The sequence below is a fragment of the Scyliorhinus canicula genome, chromosome 12 (genome assembly GCF_902713615.1).
Source record: "Scyliorhinus canicula chromosome 12, sScyCan1.1, whole genome shotgun sequence".
Lineage (NCBI taxonomy): Eukaryota > Metazoa > Chordata > Chondrichthyes > Carcharhiniformes > Scyliorhinidae > Scyliorhinus > Scyliorhinus canicula.
In genome coordinates, this window is record NC_052157.1 from 16,274,075 (window position 1) to 16,290,396 (window position 16,322).

The 16,322-nt window shown below is 44.2% G+C and overlaps 1 protein-coding gene across 2 annotated transcripts in view; it reads right to left on the reverse strand.

The window, feature by feature from the left end:
- Nucleotides 1-16,322, reverse strand: part of ticrr (TopBP1-interacting, checkpoint, and replication regulator) — a 45,219-nt gene that overhangs the window by 5,345 nt on the left and 23,552 nt on the right. For both annotated transcript variants that reach the window (XM_038812931.1, XM_038812930.1), the window contains exons 14-20: nucleotides 13,759-13,840; nucleotides 10,631-10,768; nucleotides 8,687-8,777; nucleotides 8,458-8,522; nucleotides 7,316-7,465; nucleotides 5,902-6,026; nucleotides 2,379-5,355 (exon numbers count right to left, since the gene is read on the reverse strand). In XM_038812931.1, the coding sequence (XP_038668859.1) occupies nucleotides 2,379-5,355; nucleotides 5,902-6,026; nucleotides 7,316-7,465; nucleotides 8,458-8,522; nucleotides 8,687-8,777; nucleotides 10,631-10,768; nucleotides 13,759-13,840 (3,628 nt within the window). The remainder of the gene's footprint in view (nucleotides 1-2,378; nucleotides 5,356-5,901; nucleotides 6,027-7,315; nucleotides 7,466-8,457; nucleotides 8,523-8,686; nucleotides 8,778-10,630; nucleotides 10,769-13,758; nucleotides 13,841-16,322) is intronic.

Sequence of the window (16,322 nt, forward strand, 5' to 3'; positions counted from 1 at the left end):
GTTTCACGACGGCAGCGACCAGGTGTGTTTGCTGCTGTCGTGAAACGGCCGCGAACGGCAAGCCGCCCGGCCCATCCGGGTCGGAGAATCACCGTTCGCCATGAAAAACAGCGAGCGGTGATTCTTCAGAGCCGGGGGGGGAGGAGAGGAGAAAATCGCAGGGCGCGCAAGGGGGGCATGAATTTTGTCGGGGGCCCTCTCGCGATTCTCCCACGCCGCGTGGGGAGCGGAGAATCGCGCCCTAGGAATCATGCACCAAGTAACTCACTTCCCAGCTCCCCAAAGCCTGTCCACCATCTACAAGGCACAAGTGAGGAATGTGATGGAATATTCCCCAGCTGCCTGGATGAGTGCAGCTCCAACAACACTCAAGCAGCTAGACACCATACAGGACACAGATTGCCACCACTTCCACAAACATCCAATCCCTCCACCAGCAACAAACAGGGACAACCCTGTGCTCCATCTACAAGATGCACTGCAGGAACTCACCAAGATACCTCAGGCAGCACCTTCCAAACCCACGACAAATACCATACAAAAGGACAAGAGCAGCAGATACCTGGGAACACCACCACCTGGAGGTTCCCCTCCAAGTCACTCACCATTCTGACTTGAAAATATATCACCGTTCCTTCCCTGTCACTGGGTTAAAATCCTGAAATTCCCTCCCAAGGACACTGTGGATGCACTTGTATGTTCGGGACTGCAGAGGTTCAAGAAAGCAGCTCACCATCACCTTCTCAAAAGTACCTAGGGATGGGCACTAGATGTTGGCCAAGTCAGTGATGCCCACATCCCATGAATTATATATTTTTTTTAAAGTTTAGAATCCACTCCTTTCCAGTCACATCTCACCTCCAAACTTTACATGCTGTAGAAGATTAATGCATATTTAATAAGTTAATATTAACCAACACCCGAATCAGCAATTATTTTCTCTTTGGATTGCTGTAGTGGTCTTCCAAATTGGGTTCCAGTTTAACTACACTCAGCTTTAGCAATATATTAACTGCAAACTTAGCCATCATGCAACTACATTATAACCAATTAAATGCAGTCATACAGAACTTTGAGGAAGGGACTAGATATAATGTCATTAGTGATTTTCAGTTAAAGTAAGTTGCATTTGAGGTTGCAACTCCTCCAAAGTAGACAAATCCTCTGCTAAACATAATACTCCAACTCACAAGCAAACTCAAAGCATCATAAGTTCTCCAAGGCAGCCTTCAGGACGCGCGACAATGCAGAGTCGCTGAGCAGAAACTTATAGCCAAGTTCCGCACACATGAGTACGGCCTCAACCGGGACCTGGGATTCATGTCGCATTACATTCATCCCCCACCATCTGGCCTGGGCTTGCGAAATCCTACCAACGGTCCTGGTTTGAGACAATTCACCTCTTTAATCTGGAGTTACCCCTATCTCTGGATCTGTAAAGATTCAATTACCTGCAAAGGCTCGCATTCTAAGCATTGTCTGGCATCTTTGAATTTGTCTATATATATGTTTCTGGAGCACACCTCTTCATTCACCTGAGGAAGGAGCAGTGCTCCGAAAGCTAGTGTTTGAAACAAACCTGTTGGACTTTAACCTGGTGTTGTAAGACTTCTTACTGTGCTCACCCCAGTCCAACGCCGGCATCTCCACATCATAATTAACAGTTAGAGTGTCAGAGTTTTATAGCACAAAGAGACTCTTAGGTCTATAGTGTCTTGCCAGCCATCAAGCATCTATCTGTTCTAATCTCATTTTCCAGCACTTGGTCTTTAACCTTATATACTATGACATTTCAAGTGCTCATCTAAATGCTTGGTAAATGTTGTGAGGGTTCCCACCTGCACCGCGCTTTCAGGCAGTGAATTCCAGACTCCAACCACCCTCGAGTGCAAAAGGTTTGCCTCAAATCTCCTACCCCTAATCTTAAATCTATGCTCCCTGGTCATTGACCCCTTTACGAAGGGAGAAAGTTTCTTCCCATTTTCCCCATGTCTGTCATAATTCTGTACACCTCAATCAGGTTCTCCCCCCCCCCCCCCCCCTCCCCATCTCTGCTCGAAGGAAAACAACCCCAGCCTAACCAGCCTCTCTCCATAAGCGGAAACACTCCAGCCCAGGCAACATCCTGATGAATCTCCACTGCACCCTCTCTAGTGCAGTCACATCCTTCCTAGTGTTGTGACCAGAACTGTACACAGTACTCTAGCTGTGGCCTAACAAGCATTTTATACAGTTCCATCAAAACTTCCCTGCTTGTTTCATGTGTAAGTATCTGGAGCCGCAATACCACGCATCACCCCACCCAAAAGCTCATATTCTAATAGCAGAGATGAGCTACATTTACCAAATTATAATTTTGGGAGAAGGAGGACAATCACCTGGGCTATCAAAAAGCACCTCTTCTTCCACTGAATTCTGCCATGTAAAGGTCTTACAAGGAGAGAAGGAACTGGGTGGGGACTGCTCCTTTTGCATCTCTTCCACTGCAAACGTCGTATCTGAAAAATGAGCACCGAGATTTGATTTTCTGAGCTTTTTAGCTTCTCTTCTCTCTTCAGATGTGGGAGAGATAAAACTACGCCCACGTTTTCTCGGCCGATGGCCCAACTTTTCTTCTGGACTAGCTGGAAATCTTCGATCCCATTCAATATTAGGGGAATGATCTTGTAATCTGCTCACTCCTTCGATACCAATCTCCTCCAAAGGCACACCTTTGTTGTTGTAGTGCTCTGTGTAAAAGCTATCCTCCTTTTGCATTGCTGTAGGGAGGCCCTTTTGCCACTTCCCACCAAGTGGAGTTGTGGCTGCTTTCTTCCTCCGTGGCCAGTTCTTGATAGCATCTGGTGTTTGGGAGGGTCTGATCTTGTGTGTGGGAGAAGGAGTCCAGGGGACCAATCCCAAATCTGCTTGTGATGGAGAGGAAGTGTTAGAGGAGCACTGGGTTGGAGTATATGATTGGCAGATGTAAGTCTGGACCCCACCTTTTCTGGGCGTAGCCTTTGCTGGAGTGTTGTGGGAAGAATGGAGACAAAATGATGGGGATATATGGCCTCCTTCTGTTTTTCCTGAATGCTTAACACAACACTGCGGATTTCTCTCGCCTAACGGGCTTTCACAGCCACTCTTCTTTACGCACACAGGACTATCACAGATGTTGGTGGCAGAGTGCTCCAGGTGTGGGCTAATCACTGTGCTAGAATTGGTTCGTTTGAATCGGAGTTTGGGAAGTCCAGAGTCTTGCATTTCCAGCTCAACCTCATAGGTTGGCATCGGTGGCCAATTCCGACCCTTTGGAGTTGAGACTTTCCTGGGACATTCAGGTATCTGTTGCTGTGCTGCTGCTAGCCTCTGCCTCCTGTCTGGCGTCCATCGGAATTCATAAGACATGGATTTTTTTGGAAGCAAGGGGAATTGAGCGGTAACGTCAGAGTTCGAAACACTGGAATCAGACTCCTTTCTCAGCACTGCAAATTTCATTTTCAAACCAGAGCTTTCACTTTGTATGAGTCTGACCTGAGATATGTCACTGCTCTCTTCTGCTTGAGAGTTAGCTGTACCAGAATCTGCTGTACTAGCCGAAGATGAATCCAGTCTCTCCGTTATGAAGCCGACATTGGAAACAAGTTCCGAGACTGTGCTCGGAGAAGAGTGAGACAATGAATCTGAAGCATTTAATCCTACAACAGCATTAAAACAGCCCTCTCCAAGATTCCCCAGGTTATCACTGGTTGCTGCTGACCAACTGTCCAACACGGTGTGGTTGGTCACAGTGCTCGAACGTGTTTCAAGGATCTCAAAGTTTGTTTGTGGTATACTCATCCACAAATTGGATTCTTGCAAGGCACGTTTGCCCTCAAGGTTAGATGTACTGAATGCCTTGTGGTTCTTTGGAGACTTCCTCTGTAGATTGCAAAGTGTGTTCTTATTTTTCTCTGGTGTTTTTAAAATTTGGTCTAATCTAGTCATTGAGGTGGCACGATTTCCTGGCACTTGCATCAATACGACATCTGTTTCACTCCTAGACATAGACCCGAGTGCTGTTTGAAGCATTGGTCTTGATTTAGACACTATACTCACTTCATGTTTAGAGGGAAACATTGTTCTGAGCGAAGTTTTAAGATGTGGAAGTGTTGAACTAGATGGAGATGATGACAGAGTCATTACTGGGCTTTTAAGTGGTGTTGAATTATATTCAGACAGCATCTTCGGATCAACCTTTGAGATTGCAACATTAAGCCAAGTCCCTGTTCTCGGAGACGTTGCCGTATATTTTGATGCATCTGTCACCTCTACCTTTGATGGTGTTAGACTAAACATAGAGCGTGTGTTTACTGGGCTTTTGGGTGGCGATGTTGTATATTTTGATGGCGTCTTCAACCCTGATTTTGAGGGTGTTGCATTCAACATTGATCGTGTCCTTACTGGGTTTTTAGATGGTGTTGCATTATGTTTTAATGGTGTCTGCATCTCAGATTTTGACGGTGTAACATGAAGTTCACCTCTGTTTCTTCCTGGGCTTTTATACTGCATTGCACAAAGTCTATCTGGTGTAGGCACATTATACATAGATCTAGTCATCACTGAAGTTTGCGGGGGCGTTTGAAAACTGACTTTCCAGATACTCCTTGGTGTACAAGGAGTACTTGCACTTGATTCCCATTGATCTGATGAGCATGAAGTATCAGCAGTCCTCTTCAAAGATTTGAGTGTGCAAATTTTTGGAGTACGTGAGATGACTGACTCATCAGATTTAGATCTCCTCAATGTTATTTTTTGTGGTGCACAAGGTGTTGATGATTTATCTTTTGACAAACTATTAATTAAATAGGATGACGATAGTTTTTTGGTTACTCTTACTGGACTATTCAGCACTGATAAACTTTTCCTTGGTGATTTTATTTGGGTGGCAGATTCTACAGTCTTTGAAGACATAGCAGGAATGTTTACTGTTGAGCTGTTTCTGCAAGGAGATGCGAGGCGCTCACTCCGTCTAGAAGGTGGTTTGACTGACACATGGTCCTTGTAAGGCGATGTCAGCATCAGATGCCCATTTACCACGGAAGGGGATTTAAATGGTGATTGAACTTTCATTTTCAGAGATGAAGTACTGTTGTTGGGCATTTCTTTGTTCAAACGTTCACTTCGCCTAGGTGACTGCAATTGTGGATTGGTTTCCATTTTCCATGGTGAAGGCTCCTTACTTAGGTAGTTATTGATGCTATTTCTTGTTGTTGGGCTCTTGGAGCTCCTTGCTTTCTTCCTCGGTGTCAAATAGTGGGGTGGTCGTGGAGATTTCTGAGTGGCTCTGTTCTTGTTCGGAGAGTTCAGAGATTTGTCAGGAGTAGGTTGTGGACTCTGACGGTATTAAAGAGACGACGTTATTAAACTGCAATTTTAAAATTCCAACAGTTCATTAGTCCTAAACTTTCATAAAATGTTGACAAGACTAAAAATGACATCCAACTAGCCGAATAGGCGTATTGGTCAACATCCCTATTTCCAGTAATGTGCAAACTAAGCTGCAACCCAGAAGCTTATTCTCCAGATAGTCAGTCTTTGCACTATAAGCAGATTTAGGCACCCTAGTGGAATGAAACACTTGCGACAATTTTCAACAGTTGCTTTTAAATAACATCTTCTGCAATACAGAAGAATGGGACATCTTCCATTCAAAGCATTTTTACACCACATGTATTAAGTTTCAAAATGTTCCCATTCACAAAAATAAATAATGATCTTCTGAATCAAATATTTAGCATAAGATTGATCCGTACTGCAAGACAAAAAAGTGAGCGAGAAAGAGGGAGAGGAGAAGCCCATTTCGTTCATCATTTTTTCTTTCAATAGCACAACTGATTTTATTTTCTTCACCTCAATTAAAATTGTTAAGTTTCATCATACCTGAACTACAGATAAGCTCTCCGAATCTGAGCAGTAACCCTTTGATGACTGTTTCTCTTTAGGACTGACGAGCCCAAGTACAGCACCAAAAAGAAGTCGATTTGGAGACCGGATGATTTGATTGTCTAAAGGGAAGGGACTAAGTTAATCAAGTGCAGTAAAAATATTCACTTTTAGCACACACAAAGTTTGAACACCGAATTGACAATACTAAAGATTTACGATTATCTAATGCCTTGTCTCAATACATCAATTGATCTACTTTGAAGCACAAGTAATGTTTATTTTTAATAAATTTAGTATATCCAATTCTTTTTTTCCAATTAAGGGGCAATTTAGCGTGACCAATCCATCTACCCTGCACATTTTTGGGTTGTGGGGGCGAAACCCATGCAAACACGGGGAGAATGTGCAAACTCCACAAGGACAGTGACCCAGAGCCGGGTTCGAACCTTGGACCTCAACGCCGTGAGGCAGCAGTGCTAACCACTGGGCCACCATGCTGCCCGTAGTAATGTTTATTATATAGTAAGTTGTGCCACCTTCATACAGTTGAGACTATTTACCACCTTGTAATCTGGTGGTCCTGGTTCAGAGACTAATTCTGGCCATCATACTGGTGGATATTTATTTGCTATTTCTGACATCCACCTTGACCAATAGATGAGCCCTCCCTTTCACAAATTGAAGGATAACACTAATAATACAATGGAACGTTTTCAAAATTGCATTAGTCTGCCATCATAGATTGTGCCTGAAAATCCACATCCTTCGGAGTCAGTTAAAAATATTATCGACGCTACCCATGTCCCGAGCTTCTTGGCCATGTCCCAGTGCACATTTTTAATAAAACAGATGGCAATGATTTCCGTTGAAAAATTGTTAAGCATAGAGTGATCTCAGGGGTTTGGCAGGTAAAGGCATTTTGTCCATTCTCGGTACATCCGGAGTTAGCTGGACAGATATACAATTATCCTCAGGATCCCTGAACTATGCAGTGCAATGACCAACCTCGGTCCCCACTTGATCCAGTGGTCCTGCTTGTCATGTTCACATTGATGTCAGGTCAGAAACAGGTTCAGATGCCAATTATTAAATAACCACCAGCGTGAACAGTCAGGTTGATAGAAAAATGGCTGGCAAGATGCACAACTGTATCAAAGGGAAGGTGGCGCATATGGCAAAATTCACAACTTACTGTTTGATAATTACTTTTTTTTTAAAAAAAGAATGTTCCAAAATTTAAACTTGAGGGAGACTTGATTATGGCCTCTTAAAATAAACTTCAGCAAACCCAAGGCTTTCTGAACTTTTGGCCAGAGGATGAGCAAAAAAATCTCACCCACTTTTCAAATGCCACATGAATATATGTAGCAGTGATTGCGTCTTAGAAGTAATTTGTAATTTTGTTTACCTGCTTTTTTTGCTTTCCCTGCCTGTATATGTGACAATGACTGGACTCGCTCCAAACTCCGAGACATTGAACGCGAACCAGAGTAAAAGGAACTAGAATGACTCCTGGTAAGAGATTTCCTGATGTGTGGGCTCCTCCTCAGATTTGAGTCTGCACACAAAATAAAAATAACTAGATAAGGAAGAGAGAACTCTTGCAATGTTGAACCAAGTAATTTCCTATTTAATGTTTTTGGAATAATTTCACACAAAAAAATGGCTTTTAATTTTCACTCGGACATTCAAACTATATGGTCGGACACTTATGCAGGATTTCTGCTGCTAAACAAAGCTGCATTGTGAACTCCCGTACTGTCTGGACTAATACACCAGGCAAAATAATGCATTCACACTGTTTTTATATTTCTTTGCTTTGTTTTTTTAAATTAAATTTAGAGTACCAATTCTTTTTCCAATTAAGGCGCAATTTAGCGTGGCCAATCTGCCTACCCGGCACATCTTTGAGTTGTGGGGGTGAGACCCACGCAGACATGGGGAGAATATGCAAACCCCACCGGGCAGTGCTAACCACTGCGACACCGTGCCACCCCATATTTCTTTGCTAATTATGCTTTCTTGGTCACTTGGCTGATCCGACTTTGAAATTAATATTGTGGGTTCACATGGCCAATAATATGGTTTCTCTGAACTGGATCACCCACTTGAGAATGCATTTCAATCTAGATACCCCCCCAAGGTAGCCAGCTTTTTAATTTCAGTAGCAAATCATTGGTCCTTGATTTATATTTCATAATATCATGTAGACAGCACAGGAGGCCATTTGGCCCACTGTTGGTGCTGGCTCTTCGAAAGAGCTACCCAATTAAGTTGACACCCCTGATCTTTCTCCGGATCTGCAAAACTTTTTCCTTCAAATATTTATCCTACACCATTTACTATTGAATCCACTTCCACCACTCATTTAGGCAGTGCATTCCAGATCATAACTTGCTTTGTAAAAATAATTTCCCTTGCCCCATCTGTTTTGTCGCATTTTCACTTTAATTTCATGATTTAACATCGTCAGTTTGTGAAATTCAATTTAGTGAATCTGAAGTGCAGTAACAGTACCTGAAATACTTAATCCATCACATAATGACTTACCAGCAAAGAGAGTTCTTTCTGGAGATTCTTTTACAATACTAATATCAGAGTCAGTCTCCGAGCACCTGCCAGAAAACAAACATGGAAGTTTAATTTTCAGACAAGGTTGCTGATATATCTAAAGCGAAACCTATTCCTCAATATGTTTTTTAATTACTAAAGTTTCCACAATGCATTCTAACAGGGAATAGAAAGAGAATTATATTTCATTCTGTATATGGTCACATACCTCCCTCTAATCTGTTTGTCCAGGAGCCGATGTGACACTTGTTTGTGAAGTGGTGTTTCAGTCACCTTCCTGGTCAGTAACCTCCGATGACCTAAAAAGGCAAATATATTCAACTTATATTACTTTATCAATCTAGATTTGAGACCCTTTGTAAAGCTAACCAAAATGACTCATGTTAAGAACGTCACTAATGCTAACTGCGAGGGTATCCCAAAACCCAGAAAGGTAATTTGGAAGACAGATTCCCAGTTGTGTACATTTTTATTTGATATACTTTGAGAAACGATATGCAAACCAGGGAGGAACAGCCTAGTAATTTTGTGATCAATTAATAAAGAATATTTATTAGTTTAAAAGAAAAACACATGACAAAAAGACTCAGGTGAGGAAGGAGCAGTGCTGCGAAAGCTAGTGTTTGAAACAAAACATGTTGGACCTGGTGTTGTAAGACTTCTTACTGTACTCACCCCAGTCCAACGCCGGCATCTCCACATCATGGGAACAAGAGTACACAGATACCAAACATATTGTCAAACAGCCTACCGTTGACTGCATCAGTTGTATGGCAGAGGTACCAGAAGGTTAAACAAAACTCTGCAATTGTACCCAAATAAGAATCAGCACCAAAAGGAGGAGAAAAAAAAAATGATCTGAAATGAGCAGCCCAAAATTTCTAGTGTTATACAGGGGGTTAACATCTAGATTTTCATCTGGTTAAAGACCACTATCACGCCTTTCTACAAAAGTGCACCTTTTGAAAAGTGGGATGACGTTTAGGAGTCAGCGCAATCATAGCCACAGGCAATGGCAAAATGAGTAAGCAGACAATGCCTCAAATCCTTCAGACCATTGGAGAAAGGATGTACGGAGGAAGATGCGTGTTGGGTACCTGTGGAAGTCCTGATATGCGGACCAATGTGGAGATTGCTCAGCAAGTTTAAACTTCTAATGGGTAATACCCTGATCCCTGGGTCCCTCCGCGAAGGCTGCCGACTCTAGCTCAGAGTCTGAGGCTTGGGATAGTAATCCAGGAAATGTTAGAACCTGGCCTAACGCCTGATTAACTCCACAGCTGAACCATCCCCAAAATTAGCCCCTCAAACACTCACCTCAGTCAATCACCAACCCACACTCGGACTGTGGGCTGGATTCTCCCAAAATGGGACTATTTCCCCATGCCGGCATAAAAACGGTGGAGTTTTACTCCAGAAATTCCGAGAAACAAGTTGAGCTAGCAGGGACTCTGAGTAAATCTCGCAGCTTTAGCTTCGGATACGGGCCCACGCATTTCCAGTTTGTAGCTGCGCATACGCACGGCGCGGCCTCCAGTGGCCGGGCCGAGCTCCATGACGGAAAAATGAGCCCCCCCCCCCCCCCCCCCCCCCCCCCGGTGTCAGATTCCCCCGCCCCCATCCAGGGCGGCCGCAGACCAGATCCGCAGCCATGACACCAGCATCCCGACCCGACCGGTTAGTTCCACGCCGTCGGGAACTCAGCAGGTCAGGAGCGTAGGTTTGCTGGGTGGGCCTCTGTCAATGGGCTCCCAGCCGCGCGCCGTACTCCACAGTCACGCCGATTTTCGGGTCCCGGAGAATTGCCGCCTGATTATGGCGTGAAAGTGAATTCTCAGCCCCCGCTCCGGCCGCGATTTCAGCGCGGGGCTGCGGAGAATCCAGCCCTGTACCTTTAACCCTACCAGACAGAATACCACAGTTGGTGTCATAAAAAAGGGGCTGGCCCTCTTTCCCCAAACTCTACTCTGCTCCAATGTTATGCTGCACTGCTCATTTATTTAATATCTGGAATCGGAAGATCCTGGAAGAAATGCATAACAGTAACGGGTCAGGGGAATCTTTGTGCACAGCAGCAATATTTAGGCCAGAATATTTAAATGTGGTCACTTCAACAACACAACTACATGTATTAATTTAATAATGTAAAAACCTTTATTGTTTATTTCTTCACAGTGCAGGTGTCTCACTCCCTCGACAACTGATTCAGAGTAGCTTTTTGGCATCTTCGACTTTTTTCTCGGAGACAAGATTTCACGATTAAACAGATTCCTTCTCACTTTAGTAACCTCTAAAGGGGGTGAAAAATAGAGGGACAAGATTATTGGAACGGTGGCAAAACCAAAGAGGTCTGACAGAATAACTCATGCAATTTATTTTATACACCACGGACAGACACTGCAGTATTCAATATTGCCAGTTTTCTTCTCTCCCTGAAAGGATCAATTCCTTTGGGATACATTTCCATTGGCCTGAACTTGGCAGTCTCTGAATTACTTCTCTCATGAGCAAAATGACATTGCTGGTGGCAAATAATGCCAGCTGTGGTTAAAGTGTAGCTCATCTGCCCGAGTCAAAAGGTTGATGGCTCAAGCTCAACTCGGAGACCAGAACAAAAATTCTAGATGGAGGGTTCTGTGCAGCAGTGAGAAAGCGCTGCATTGTTGGAGATTACATCTTTCAGTCAAGATGTTAAATTCACTCTCTCAAGCTGCTGCAAAAGATCCCATGGCGCTATTTTGGCAAAGTGGAGTTATCCACATCACCGTAGCTAACATTTATCCCTCAAATATCACTAAAAGAGATAATGGGTTTACCACTACATTGCTGTCTGTGGGAGAAAATTAGCGATATCAATTCCTGAATTACAATACTGGCGACACTTTAAAAACACTTAATTGACTGTAAAACACAGCGGGACGTCCTGAGGTTACAAATTATGCGCATAAAAGAGCAAGACTTAAAGCAGAACCGGGGAATATAAAAGAGCGCGAGACTGAGTAGAGCCGAGATGTATAAAAGAGTGAGACTTAAAGAAGAGTTGGAGTGTATAAAAGAACACAAGACTGAAAGCAGAGCAGACAGGTGAAGCCTCAATTCAACATCACAACGGCATAAGAACAAGGAACAGGAGTAGGCTATGTGGCCCCTTGAGCCTGTGCCACCATTCAATAAGATAATGGCTGATCTTTTTGTGGACTCGACTCCACTTACCCGCCTGCTCACTGTAATCCTTAATTCCTTTACAGTTAAAAAGTCTATCCAGCTTTGCCTTAAAAATATTCAACAAGGTAGCCTCAACTGAGCAGGAAATTCCAGATTCACAATCCTTTGGGTGAAGAAGTTCCTCCTCAACTCAGTCCTAAGTCTGCTCCCCCTTATTTTGAGGTTATGCCCTCTAGTTTCACCTGCCAGTGGAAACAATTCCCTGTTTCTATCTTATCTATTCCCTTCATAATTTTACATGTTTCGATAAGATCCCCCTTCAATCTCCCAAATTCCAATGAGTATAGTCCCAGTCTACTCAGTCTCGCTTGATAAGCCAACCCTCAACTCCCAACCCTCAACTGAGTGAATCTCCTCTGCATACCTGCCAGTGCCAGTACATCCATTATCAAGAAAAGAACAGTACAGTACAGCACAGAACAGGCCCTTCGGCCCTCGATGTTGTGTCGAGCAATGATCACCCTACTCAAGCCCACGTATCCACCCTATACCAGTAACCCAACAACCCCCATTAACCTTATTTTTTTAGGACACTAAGGGCAATTTAGCCTGGCCAATCCACCTAACCCGCACATCTTTGGACTGTGGGAGGAAACCGGAGCACCCGGAGGAAACCCACGCACACACGGGGAGGACGTGCAGACTCCGCACAGACAGTGACCCAGCCAGGAATCGAACCTGGGACCCTGGAGCTGTGAAGCATTTATGCTAACCACCATGCTACCATGCTGCCCATAAAGGGACCAAAACTGTACACAGTACTCCAGGTGTGGTCTCACCAGCACCTTATACAGCTGCAACATAACCTCCCTGTTTTTAAACTCCATTGCTTTAGCAAGGAAGGACAAAATTCCATTTGCCTTCTTAATTACCTGCTGCACCTGCAAAGCAACGTTTTGTGATCAATACACAGGGACACCCAGGTCCCTCTGCACAGCAGCATACTGCAATTTTTTACCATTTAAATAATAGTCCATTTTGCTGTTGTTCCTCCCAAAATGGATGACCCCACATTTACCAACGTTGTACTTCATCTGCCAGACCCTTGCCCACTCACTTAAACTATCTATATCCCTCTGCAGACTGTTTCCTCTGCACACGTTGCTCTCCCATTCATCTTAGTATCATCTGTGAACTTTGACTCATCACACTTAGACCCCAACTCCAAATCATCTATGTAAATTGTAAACAATTGTGGTCCCTACACTGATCCCTGAGGCGCACCACTAGCCACTGATCGTCAAATAGAAAAACACCCATTTACCCCCACGCTTTGCTTTCTGTTAGTTAACCAATCCTCTATCCTTGTCGAATGTCTTCTGGAAATCTAGATACACCACATCCACCAGTTCCCTGTTGTCCACCGTGCTCGTAAAGTCCTTGAATAGTGTAGTGTGCCATCAGCACCGTGCTGGAAATTAATCGGTGCCATTGGACTCAAAATCCACCCCTTCTATAATGTGGCTACAGCACATATCTACACTCCAACAACTCACCAAGCTTATTTAAAACAGTTCCTCCTTCCCCTATGAACTCTCCAAAGATGCATGGCATCCTGATATGGATGTACATTGCCACAGGGTCAGAATCCTGCTATCCAGTACTATTGTAGGAGCATTACCACCACCAGTACAGTGTGATGGTACAATGGAGCAAGGGGCAGATGCAAAAAAAAACCTGATCAGACACAGATATGGTGATGTGAGGCTTAGATGGCTTTTAAGAAAGGATATTGAACAAAGGGATCAGCTCGGTGGCAGAAAGCCAATTTTACAATACTGAAACTGCACAACAGAAAAAGGGAAATAAACAGCAGCAATCTAACAAATTTGGAATTAATCTGCAATAAATGCTGATATATTTGCCTCACACGTTAGATTGCTGAGCCTTGCAACTGCTCAAGAGAGAGCATCATCTAAATGACCAGACTATGTCCTAACCGAGACATTAGCTGTTCCATAACCAACTACATGGATTCCAGCACTCAGTGACACAATATTAAATACATATGGATCAGAAATGCTACAGTACAATATAAATATCATCTAATTGTACCTTGAACTTCTTTTTGTGAAGGTGGTGGTGGCAGAACTGCCTGTTCAACAGCGATGGGAAGCCGAGACTGAACGTTTTCCTGCTACAATAAACACTTTTCATCAGTACAATTCCAGCTACAGTTGGAAATTTTCAAACTTCCACACAAGTTACAAGTGTTCACATATTTTACACGTGTTCACATATTTTAAACAATCATTCCTTTAAGTCAAACATTAATCTGGATAGATGTTGTAAATACAACTAGGAGTTTGGCAATCACCACAATACCAGGATGTGAATGTTTTGGAGACGGTACAGAATAGGTTTCCCAGGATGTTGCCTTGTCTGGACGGTATTAGCTAAGAGATGTTGGATAAACTAGGATCGTTTTCATTGGAACGACTGAGGTTGCAGGAGCGACCTGATGGAAGTTTACATAATTTTGAGTGGCACGGACAGTCAGATGCATTTTTTCAGGGTGGAAAGGTTAATTACATGGGGACAGGTGTGAGGGTAAAGTTTCCAGAGATGTGCGATGCAAGTTTTTAAAAAAAAAAGTGTGGCGAGTGCCTAGAACGTGCTGCCAGGAGAGTTGATGGAAGCAGATACGATAGCGACGTTTAAGAGGCATCTTGACGAATACATGAATAGGATGGGAATAGAGGGATATGGACCCAGGAAATGCAGACTGTTTATCATGATCGGTGCAGTCTTGGCGGGCCGAGGAACCTGTTCCTGTGCTGTACTGTTCTTTGTGCGTTAACAGAGTGAACACAAGTGAAGAATGGACCATATAAAATACTTCTCCCAGACAAATGCAGCACAGGACATGTGCAACACAATAGCCCCACAATGTTATTGAGTGCCCTGGTGCACCAGTCACTGAAGGCAAGCATGCAAGAACAGCAGCAATTAGGAAAGCAAAGGATATGTTGGCCTTCATTGCAAGAAGACTGAGTACAGGAGCAAGAATCCTACTGCAGCTGGACAGGGCCTTGGTGACACCACACCTGGAGCATTGTGTGCAATTTTGCTTTCCTTACCCAAGAAACCTGCCAGAGAGCTCAGAGGTTCACCAGACTGATTCCTGGGGGAAGGATTATCGTATGAGACATTGGGTCGACGAGGCCTATATTCACTGGAGTTGAGAAGAATGAGGGGGGATCTTATTAAAATGTATACATTTCTGATAGGGCTAGACAGACTGGATGCAAGGATGTGGTTTCCTCCGATTGGAGATCATAATCTCAGAATATGGAGTAGGAAATTTAGGACCGAGATGAGGAGAAACCACTTCTCACACAGGGTGGTAAACCCGTGCAATTCTCTACCACAGAAGGCCACGGAGGTCAAATCACTGAATATATTTATATGCAAGGAAATAAGATAGATTCCTAGACTAAGGGGTTGGGGGGACGGGGGGGGGGGGGGGGGGGGGGGGGGAGAGAAGAGAGAGAGAGAGAGAGAGAGAGAGAGAGAGAGAGAGAGAGAGAGAGAGAGAGAAAGAGAAAGAGTGCGGGTGTATGACCTTGAAATATAGAATTTCAGTCAAGAGCATATTGAATGGCAGAGCAGGCTTGAAGGGCCAAACTCCTGCTCCTATTTTCTATATACTTAATAAGGGTTATTATATACAATAAGGGTAATAAACTTTGGGAAGACAGACTAGTGAAATTGGCAAATTAAATTTAACATAAACGGGAGAACTGATCCATTTTGGTTTGAAATATTAGAAGTGGCAATATAAGCTAAAGTGCACATTTAAAAAGGTGCAGGAAGAGAGTGCCCTGGGGGTGGACGGGCAGGACAAGCTCAGAACTGTTAAAAAGCATATGGGGTCCTTGATTTTAATATAATAATACTCTATATTGTCACAAGTAGGCTTACATTAACACTGCAATCAAGTTACTGTGCAAAGCCCCTAGTTGCCACTAGAATTCAGAATGTCCAATTCACCTAACGAGCATGTCTTTCGGGATTTGTGGGAGGAAACCGGAGCACCCGAAAGAAACCCACGCAGGCACGGGGAGAACATGCACACTTCGCATAGACAGTGACCCAAGCCGGGAATCGAACCCGGGACCCTGGCGCTGTGAAGCAACAGTGCTATCCACTGTGCTATTTTTGATATGGCCATTCACACCTCAATGTCTCCAAACCCCTAATAATGTTCTTGGGCAAATTGCATCTCATTATTGATGCAAATGCGGAGAATCGTAAAGGCTGCCGTGGGACAGGCCTTGACCCACGGCAGCCTTCACGCCCACTTCCGGTCCGATTCTCCCCCTCGGGCGGGGCAAGGAGCACAGCCCCGTGCGTCACGGCTTTGACGACGGTCGTCAAGGTCGCACGCTAAGCGTCACCCGGCTGACGCGGCCGATGACGTCACCGCGCATGCGCAGGTTGGACAACGCCAAACCGCGCGTGCGCAGTTGCCGTCTTTTCCCTCAGCCGCCCCACAAGACGTGGCGGCTTAATCTTGCGGGGCGGAGGGAAAAGAGTGAGTCCGTGCCAATCGGGCCCCCAGATGTCCCAAACGGGCATCTGACGCCTGTTTCACGACGGCAGCAAGCAGGTGTGTT